The sequence below is a fragment of the Trichechus manatus genome, unplaced genomic scaffold (genome assembly GCF_000243295.1).
Source record: "Trichechus manatus latirostris isolate Lorelei unplaced genomic scaffold, TriManLat1.0 scaffold00001, whole genome shotgun sequence".
Lineage (NCBI taxonomy): Eukaryota > Metazoa > Chordata > Mammalia > Sirenia > Trichechidae > Trichechus > Trichechus manatus.
In genome coordinates, this window is record NW_004443937.1 from 27,938,063 (window position 1) to 27,948,385 (window position 10,323).

The 10,323-nt window shown below is 48.3% G+C and overlaps 1 protein-coding gene across 6 annotated transcripts in view; it reads left to right on the top strand.

Moving 5' to 3' along the window:
- ARIH2 (ariadne RBR E3 ubiquitin protein ligase 2) overlaps nucleotides 1-5,600 on the top strand; it is a 49,962-nt gene extending 44,362 nt beyond the window's left edge. For all 6 annotated transcript variants that reach the window (XM_023726726.1, XM_004368506.2, XM_004368507.2 and 3 more), the window contains 5 exons: nucleotides 1,934-2,085; nucleotides 2,951-3,094; nucleotides 3,710-3,778; nucleotides 4,879-4,962; nucleotides 5,184-5,600. In XM_023726726.1, the coding sequence (XP_023582494.1) occupies nucleotides 1,934-2,085; nucleotides 2,951-3,094; nucleotides 3,710-3,778; nucleotides 4,879-4,962; nucleotides 5,184-5,255 (521 nt within the window). In that variant the 3' untranslated portion in view covers nucleotides 5,256-5,600. The remainder of the gene's footprint in view (nucleotides 1-1,933; nucleotides 2,086-2,950; nucleotides 3,095-3,709; nucleotides 3,779-4,878; nucleotides 4,963-5,183) is intronic.
- The last annotated feature ends 4,723 nt before the right edge of the window (nucleotides 5,601-10,323 follow it).

Consider the following 10,323-nt stretch of genomic DNA (forward strand, 5'->3'; position numbering starts at 1 on the left):
ATTGATTATGCATTCTTACAATCCCACTGCCATCTTGCTGACACCTATAGTCAGAAGTCAAGTTTGAGATTACTTTAGACTCTTACAATTTTAGTGTGTTCTTTTTGCCAAGGCAGGTAAGTAGCATGGGCTTATCTTACAACCTTACAGATACTTTCAGAGCAGGTTATACATGGTTTTATCCAACCCATTGCCATCGAGTCAGTTCCAACTCATAGCAACCCTGTAGGACAGAGTAGAACTGCCCCATAGGGTTTCCAGGGCTGTAAATCTTTATGGAAGCAGACTGCCACATCTTTCTCCCGCGGAGTGGTTGGTGGGTTCAAACTGCCAACCTTTTGGTGAGCAGCTGAGTGTTTAACCAGTGCTCCACCAGAGCTCCTCCATGGTTTTACCAGAGGTAGTAAAATAGTAGTTTTCCTTGGAGGGTTTGTAAAGTTTGCAGAAAGAGTTTTGATTTGTCCTTTCAGGTATCCATCTGTCAGGAACAGATCACACAGACAGAACCTGTTGGTTTTGCCAGACCAAGTGAAGAAACAAAATTCTTCCAAGTAGAAAATGTGTCCAAAGTCCTAATAGGTCTCCTACACAACTGCTTAGCTGCTGACCAGGAGGCCTTGAGAATTTCTCCTTGTAAGGGCCCATGCTAATGTTATTCCTGCATTTTCCCAAAAGCCCTGTAATCAGGGTAGACATGGCAAGGTCTTAGACAGGAGCAGTGACTCTGAAGGATAGAATGAAGACAGGCCCACAGGCCCAGGGTAGTGGCATATTTCCTTGACGAGGTCTCACTCCCTCTGTGTGTACGTGTGTTTGGAGGGAAATATACTTAGAACAGTGAATAAGACACGTACAATTTAAAGAGGAACGGCAAAGTGAACACCCCTGTACCTACCACATTCCTCATACTTAAGAATCCCCCTGTGTGCCACTCCCCAGTCATAGTCCTCTTGTCCCTAGCTTTGCTGTGTCCTTAATACCACCTATACAGGCAACCCTAAGCAATGTATTATTTCTTTAAAAGAGTAGCAGCACGTTCCTTTAAAAGAGCACCTAGCTTATTGCCACTGTTAGATGAAGGCTCCCGGGAAAAGACAAGTTGAACAGCCTCTGGGTCTCTGGGTCTGGCTTTAGCTTCCCTAAAACTTTACAAGAGCCCTTTTTGGGAAGTCAGTGAGCCAAGTTATGCGAGTGAATCCTAGGAAACAGTACTTTCCAAAGTCAGGGTCTCTGGTAGAGACAGAATGTAGACCAGGTACTGGACATCCAACAGAACTGTGGTTGGCCCCTCTCCATTAGATTGCAGTTATTGTTAGGATGTATAGCATCCAAAAGGGAATCTTTATTTTTCCCCCTTTTCTTCCTCAGTGTGGAAGCATAATCATAATTCTGAGTATGACCTTTTGGGTAGCTGTAGATTTTATAGAAGTGTGCTCTTTAAAAAGAAGAAAAAGGGGAAAAAGCCTTTATTCCAAGCTTTATATACAAAACATTTTCCTTAGATCGGTGTTGTGAGGGTGAGAGGTGGTCAGGAGGATAGTTTGTACAGATGATGTGGTTCTGGACGTCCAGGCGGGCCTCAGTTGGACAGACTTCTGCTTCTCACAGTAGTGGTCTTTGTACAGTCAGCATCTGCCTTTGTCGAATTAAAAAGGCAAAAAGCGCACATGCTCCTGGAATCAAGAACATCTGTAGGCTGTTCATATCATCAAGGAGAGGCTACAGACAGGGATGGTGGTCCATGACAGGGATGAGAGATGCACGTTCCCTCTGGAAAGAGGCATCATTGGGAAGTTCTGGTCAGGTGACCCCCCCTGGAGCAGGATCTCTGCTCTGGGTTGCTCCACTGTCTGTCCCACAGCTTTGCCTATGCGTCTAGAGGAATGTGAGGTTGTCTTGTGAGCGTAAATGACTCTTTCTCTGTTCTGTGCAGACTTCTGCTGGATGTGTCTAGGAGATTGGAAGACCCATGGCAGTGAGTACTATGAGTGTAGTCGGTACAAGGAGAATCCTGACATTGTCAACCAGAGCCAGCAGGCCCAGGCCAGGGAGGCCCTCAAGAAGTACTTGTTCTACTTTGAGAGGGTAGGTGTCTTCTCCTGCACCTGCCCCTCAAGGGTAGGCTACTGCAGCTGGCCTGCTGGGGTGGGATTCCCAGTGGCTGGTAGCCAGAGCACACCCATGTGCACAGAAGTCAGTGGGTGGAGCTTATGCAGTGGCCTTGGGTGCTGCCTCCATAGATGTGGCTTTCAGACTCTACAGGGTAACCATAGCCAGTGGGAAAGGATGTGGTGCTGACTTTGGTTGGAAGATGGAGACAAGGACAGTGAAGGGCTGCCAGATGGTCTGTTGCATCCAGTATCATAATAGATTTAGAGGGCAGTTCCTTCTAGGGAGACCTTTCAGAAGCCCACAGAGCATAGCACATTTGGTTTCTAAGCACAGTAAAATGGTCGGTGCCTAGCTTTGCTTAGTCCTCAGGACCAGACCTGTTGCCCTAGAGGGGTAGAGTGATCTCACAGGCAGCTACTTCGAATAGGGTTAGAATGTGTGCTGAAGAAGTCTCCCTCCTACTCTCTCAAGGACACCAAAAACCAAACCAAACCCACTGCCATCGAGTCAGTTCCAACTGATAGCAATCCTATAGGACAGAGTAGAACCGCCCTGTAGGGTTTCTAAGGCAGACTGTAAATCTTTACAGAAGCAGGCTGCCACATCTTTCTCCCGCAGAGCAGCTGGTAGGTTCAGACTGCTGACCTTTCGGTTAACAGCTGAGCACCTTAATGACAGCGCCACCAAGGCTCCTTTTTCAAGGACACCCAGCCCCATAACTTAGAGGAGTCTGTGGCTGTGCCTTGCCAGCCAAGCTGTCTATGCTTATCTCCTGTGAGGACCTCCGCATCTTCCCAGGACTTCTGCAGCTTTCTCTCCTTCCTCCTTTGCCCTACAGTGGGAAAACCACAACAAAAGCTTGCAGCTGGAGGCACAGACATACCAGCGAATTCATGAGAAGATTCAGGAGAGGGTCATGAACAACCTGGGGACGTGGATTGACTGGCAGTACCTACAGAATGCTGCCAAGCTCTTGGCCAAAGTATGTACCACTGCACTCTTCCGACCTCCGCTGAGTGCCTTGTCCTGTTGTGCCAAGACTTCTGAGGGTGGGAGGCCCCTGGTGCGGTGGTTGCTCAGCATGCCGTGCAGCCCTGCATGCTCCTGCTTATGGGTCCACATTTACCTTGGCCAGGGCTGCTGAGGACCCAGCCCTCTGCTGGATGTCTGGGGGATTTCCAAGAAGAGTGCTCTACTGCCTCTTCCTTCAGGGAAGGAGCTGCAGGGAAGACTAGAGCCCTTTTCTTCTTCTTTTGTCCCCATCCATGCATCACTCAAGGAAAATAAGAGATTGTCTTTGGACAAGTGTTGAGCTAGATGTGTGGACTCTGGGTCCGACTCGAGAGGGAAGAGCCATTGAGGCAGCTACTGGTAATAAATCACAGCTTGAAAAAGGAACCGTGGGTGTTCTGTGACCATTTTTCTTTCAGTTATCCCAGTGTCTTCCCCTAGTTCATCCTCTCTGGCTTGGTGATTTTGTTCAGGCCCATACCTGTAGAGCTAAGCTAATTTGCATGGTGGAGTAAGAATTATAAAAACCACCTGAGATGTGGGTAGGTTAGAATCACACAGTTCCCTCTTTTCTGTCCTACGGCAGTGTCGATACACCTTGCAATACACCTACCCGTATGCGTATTACATGGAATCTGGACCCAGGAAGAAACTGGTAAGGCGAAGCAACCCCTCCACTCTGCTTTCTTAGCTCCCATGGGTGCCCTTTATACTGGCGCTTTGCAGAAAAGCAGGGACCAGACCCTGGTCATTGGGAGGGCAAAATCAAAACAAAACTGTCCGTTTCTACTCTGGGCATCTCCAGAATAGATCTCAGGTGCTGCTGGCATTTTGTGTCGTAGTACGGCAGATGGACCTCAGCCTCTGAACGACTGTATTTAAAGAGTGATTGGCTGAGGGTGGTGTCAGCTCTGTGGACTGAGAAGGTCAAGTGCCCATGCTTTGGGAGGACTTCGGGGACGAATATCCCTACATTTTAGTTGACCTGTTTATATCTTTAATTCTGCATCTTATATATGGGCTGTTTCCCCTGATGATAAATTAAATCACATTTATTGTTTAAATGTTGGAAAACACAAAGTATTTGCATCATCCATAATCCCACCAGAAATGACCACTCTTAGCATTTTCCAGCCTTTTTAAAATTAATACTATTTATATAATCAAGGTTATGTTACATGTAACATTTTATAAACAGCTGTCATCATTTACTAGACTGGTAAATATAATTTTTTAATGGTTGTGTGAATGTTACATTATATGGTTGTATCATCATTTGGAACATTTATTGTTTTCTATTTTCCATGATTATAAATAAGATATTGAGCAACATCTTTGTACAATAAAGCTTTATCTCCTTAGGTGAGAGTCCTAGAAGTATAATTACTAAGTCAAATGGTTTGAATATTTTTAAGGCTTTTGATTTGCAGAAGGGCTGAACACATGAAAAAATGTTTAGTGAAGACAGTGTTTACAGATGTCTATTTTGACTTGATTTTGCAGCATCTGTTTCCCTGTTGGGACCATTCTCTTCAGTGGCTTAATTCTTCCCCCTTTGGCCATATTCCTCAGGTAGCCTTTGGTCTGGATTCTGGCTCTGAGCACAGGGAGTACCACTGCCCCGTGCTTCTGAGAACAGTATTAGCGTTGTCTGTAACTCATGCAAGCCTGATGTCCTGCATTGCCCCTCCATCTGCAGGCCCTGCCCTGGCTACAACCCTTTCTCCTTTTGACCCTCCTGCTCTGCCCATACAGTTTGAATACCAGCAGGCTCAGCTGGAGGCTGAGATCGAAAACCTGTCATGGAAGGTGGAGCGTGCAGACAGCTATGATAGAGGGGTGAGTGCCTGCTGTTCTCTTGGACCCTGGATTGCAGGCGAGGGAGGACTGGCATGGTAACAGGTGACAGCTGTGGCATGTGGACTAGAAGCTGCTGCTAAGAATGAGGGAGGGCAATGCTTTGGGCTCCTCCCGAGCCCCTGACATGGCAGGCGTGGCTTTGGCTGCTCCCTGCTCCCGGACTGGGCCGTGCAAACACCTCTCTTGCTTCCCTGGTACAGGACTTGGAGAATCAGATGCACATAGCGGAGCAGCGGAGGAGAACCTTGCTGAAGGATTTCCATGACACCTAGGTCAGGACACGGACGGGGATGCTGCTGAGAGGTCTCCCGGCTGCCACACTGCATGCTGCAGGCTCTGCCTTTCACAACCCCAGGCGACAGTCAGGGCCCCACTCCTGAGAGACACTGGCAACACACCTCTTAGTCAATTTGTGTTTTCTTCTCATCTTTTCGCTTTTTGTTTCTACCAGGGTAGAATCCATGTTGAATTGGCTTCTTTTCAGAACTTGTAATTTCCCCTGGATGATTGGGAGGGAGGGGAAGTTTTTTTTCTGAATGGCTATTAATAGTATTAGATCATTACAACTTATGTAATTTTCAAAGGTTGTACAATTATACAAAAAAAAAAAAAAAAAAGGCAAACCGTAGAATAACAAGAACCTTTTTTAAAAATAAATTGGCATTGGAGTGTTTTACCCTCTAGCTATTTTACTTAGGATATAACCTATGCTGCCCACCTACCCTGCCTCAGAAGTCTGCCCTGCAGGAGGGCCTCAGGTGGCCTCTGTTTTCCAGATTCCCCACATGTGTTTGGCCACAGCTGGAGTCCCACAGCTGAAGGAGCATGGGTGACGGATGGTGGGGAGTTGAGTTGGCTTATGCAATGAGTGTGGAGTGCAGGGAGTCACCTCATGCCTCTGCCTGGTCCTTGTAGACCCTTCTGTGATGAGGTGCACCTGCCTCACCTTGGCAGTGAGGAGACGGTACAGGACAGGGTTTTCTTGCCACGGGTGTCCGCTCTGGTGACGCTGCATGTCTATGGGCTCGTCTTTATTCTTGAAAGTGAGGCTTACCCAGGCCTGGCTACTGAGGTAAGAGCCCACATCAGAACATAGGTGTGCCTGTGGCCCTCCAGCCTAGGGAATGCAGGTTCAGCACAATGTTTCCTTTTGTCTCTTAAAGGTGGAGATTGATCCAATTTTGAAAGGAATTGTCCCCCAAAGTACATTTGTTTTACCTTGGTACCTTCGTTCATGTCAGTGTTCCAGTGGTGATAACTCTGACCAAGGTCATGCACCTGGTACTGTCCTGCTGCACCCTCCTCTGGTGAGCGTCATGGTCAGAGTTTAGCGTGGTCCTCTCAAGGGCACTGGCCTTCTGGGCTTGGGCCAGGTTTCATGTCACTTGGAGTACAGCCGGTGGTTGCTCCGAGCCTGCTCCGTCTGGTTCCACCTGTCAAAGGATACCACCTCTAGAGCCTGGGAGTCTGCGGCCAGGAGGCTTCTCGGTTTGTGGTCTCAGCTCCTGTACTGTGAGGGGCTGACGGGAGAGGGCCAGCTTTGGGGACACAGTCAAGCTGAAATAGCTGGTGGTTCACTCGGTATCCTACCTGGACCCCTGGGCCTTTGACAAATTAGATCTGTGGTTTCTGTGTGGTGCTTCCATTCCAAGACTGGCAGAGATGCCTATGCTCAAAACAGGGCCTCCTTGACCTTGTGGAAGAGCTGGTAGGGAGATGATCTGTGAATATTGTGTTGGAAGTTCTTTGTTATTCATACATTTTCACCTCCAGTCAGCAACTTCCCAGGTATCATGTAAGCTGTGAAACTGAATCACGCTTGAAGAGAGGACGGCTGTGACTCTTGGGGTACTGGGGTACATGGCTGGCTACAGAGTCCCTTTCTCCCATCTCAGGTTTTATCTTCCTGTCATTCTCAGCCAGCAAGGAGGGACTGTGTTATGGGGTGGGAGAACAGGTTAGGAGTGTGGCACACAAACACAGAGGAGGTCAGTGGAGAGCTTGTTGTGAACAAGGCGAGCACCTGCTGTGGGAGATATGGTAGGGTGTGAGTGCTTGTTCGCACATGGAGGATCCAGGTGTCTGGAGCCTTTACCTCTCTGTGGCGTCCTTTCTGTGGCATCGCCATGGCCCATGGACCTGAACGGCAGCTCTGCCCCCCGAGTCATGCCCTGGGCATCCCTGGGCATTTTCTGGACTGCATGGCTGCCGCGTTCTGCACTTGCATCTAGCTGTGGCCCTGACCACTGAAGCTGCAGGGGGTTCTGTGCCCAGGCCCACAGCCTGCAGCCCTTGACCTGTGGAGAACTTCCTGTTGTGCCTTCAGTGGCTGTCCTTTATTAATGTCAGGAAGAGGGGAACGGTCGGGCAGAATTTTTCCGCCCTCTACAGAATAGAAGAGAAAGGAAGGCACAGTGTTTTCATGAATTTACCATATCTCCTTGCTTTTCTTCAAAGAAAAAGTTAATTGAGGCAATGTCATCTGTTCAAAGTTGAGTGGTTTATTCAAAATAAACTAAGTTTCTGATTATGAATGTGTCTGTAGAGTCTTTCTTCAAAAGTGCCTCAGGTGGGGTCTGGCCGATGAGTGCCGTGCAAGGGCCTTCGTGTTGGTCATCCCCTCCTCCAGAGGGCTGTGGAGGAGCCCTGCTTTTCTTCCCTTTGTGGCTGTCTGGGGAGAGGACCCTGTAAGTGGTCACTTTGGAGAGAAGTGGAAGATCCTTGGCATTGTCAGCTGTCCTCTCCCTCCCTTGGTGGCAGCCAAACCATTCCTCACCACAAGATCCCTGGATTGTGGTAGGGCACTGATTCTGATGCCCCATATCCCTTGCTGAAACCCCAAGCCCTTCATTCTGAACACCCCAGGTTCCTCCAGAGCCAGACGGGTGCTTAGGGCCATGGAGTATGATGGGGAGTTATGGCTTTACAGGACCCCTGAGGGGTATGTAGAGAGCTCAGGGTAGAAACTGGAGGTGTTTGGAGTCCAATCCCCAAGGGCTGAGGACAGGAATTGGAGTTTGGGTGCTGATTAAGGGCTCCATGTTTGAGGTGTTGGGAGTGGTAGTAACTTCAGTGGTAGCTCAGAGGTGAAGGCTGCAGAGCTGTGGGCAGCATGCACGGGGCAGTTGAAGCCAGAAGAGGCCTGAGACACTGCCAGTCTAAACTCCATGGCTGTTCCTCTTTAGGTCTGGGTGTGCCAGGCCCCGTGCTTGGTGCCTGGACATACAATGGTGTTCATAATATACGTGAGCCCCACCCTCCAGGAGCCTCCAGTCTTGCTGATGGGATTGGTTACTAGTGAGAGGGTTTTCACTGGGGCAGCAAGGCCGGGGGCCATAGGGCCATTCAACTGGCCCATCCGTACACGGGGCACTTCTGCAGATCAGTGGGAAGAAAACTATGGTCTTGGCACTATATCCTTGGTGATCTTAAAAAGGAACGGGAGGAGATAGCGCATTCTAGCAAACAGAAGGATTTTCCACATAGCTCCCAGGGGTTCATGCAACAAGTATCTGACCACCACCAATGTGCCAGGCTCTATTCTGCTTATGGAGAACACAGCTGTTGACAAGCCAGCCCAGTTCCTGTCCCCACGAGACAATCACACTAATGGTGACTGAGCACACACCCACTGCGTCCTCATAGCAGCCCTATGAGGTGGGTGCTTTCTTTGTCCACATTATATAGGTGTTCAAAATGAGATGATGTACTTTGCCCAAGGTAACCACTTCGAGTAAATTGCAAAAAAAAACAAAACACCACATTCACTGTTAAGAACTGGAAAGAAATTCCAATTTTTGTAATAATACATTAGAAAACAGCCCAAGTCAAGCCCCGATTTGACAGTGGGTACCTGGTGGGACTCCATGAGGTGAGTCAGCCTGAGGTTGGCACATAAAGGGCCATAGGTTTTAAAAGGCCAATAAATTTTTATTTACAATGTAATTGCCACGGCCGACAGCAGGTGGAGCAGAAACGGGTGAGGCAGGCCCAACAGAAGCCTGCTCACCTGTTGCCTGGTGATGTGCTGGCGGAGAAGGTGCTGTAAGTAGCAGCAGGAATCTGTCAACTGGATATAGGTAATAGAAATGAGGCGAGTGGAGTTCAGGAAAATAGGTTGAGAAGGGAGATTTTATAGTGATAACAATTGTAGGTTTTAAAGGTCTAAGAGGGAAATGGTTTCAACATTCATTCATGGGTACCAGAGAAGGATAAGATGTTGGTAAAATTGTGACTCGCTTGTCAATTATCATATGTGAGGACTTAAGGGAGCCATCTGGTTTTGGAAAAACTGACTTGTTTCTGTTGTACTATTTATTGTACTCGAAAATTGAGAGACTTCTGACCTAATTATGGTGGATTGAAGACAAACTGCAGGAAATTTGAAGTCCTTAATTGGTAATAAAATTTTCATCTATTTAAATTAGAAAAATTTCTTTCACAGCAGATACATGTCCTTTGGAATTCATTTTAGTGGGAAGGGGCCATTGTGGCTGCCACTCCTGCTGTCTCGGCCTCTGTGAAGGGGGCCCAGGCCTGCCTGGTTGTTTCTAGAGCCGTTGGTTCCCACTCCATCTGGACCACTGGTAGTGTTTGGTCAGTATCCCACACAGCTCACATTGCTACCTGCCCACCTCTCACTTCCCCTTTCATCCCCTACAAATGTCCTGAACATTCTGTGTGTTGGTGTTTCTCTATAGTATCCTAAGAAAACTGACAAGATGGTCCGAGGGTGATTGGATTAGTGGAGTGCACCCATGTGCTTGGAGCACTGGTGAAAGCTGGCATTATGTGTAGAATCTTGGAAAATGGGAGGTGAACCTGTCCTTTGGATCGCCTGGCCTGCCCTGAATGAGACCAGAAAATACAGACCATACTTTTCTGGGAGGGGGTAGGGTGGATTTTCACAGAGTAACCAGAAACTACCTGTGGGGCCTGCCTTAATGGTGTTGCTCTTCTCTGCATGTCCACCTGGAGGTTAGCTTCTGCTCTGGGCGTGTGCATATCTGCCTGTCCATAACCCAGCGGTAGAAGAGCAGAGAGCATGAAAATGCCCAGGCCTTGGCACTTGGCCGCTGTTAAGTCTTCCCCCTGCTATTCTTGATGATAGCCTGAGTTTCTTTTTCCTCTGAGGTGATGGTGTCTCAATTGTGGAAGAGGTTATTTACCCTTTTCACATGTGCCAGCTTTAAGGCAAAGACAGTGTTCCTATATTTCCCCCACCCCCTACCCCAGCACGTACTGCATTTCTGTGGGTTACTGTTAGGGGACTGACCTTTGCGGTGCCAAGACCTCTTCAGGAAGCCCTCCCTGACCTTCCCAGACTAGGTCCCAACGCCT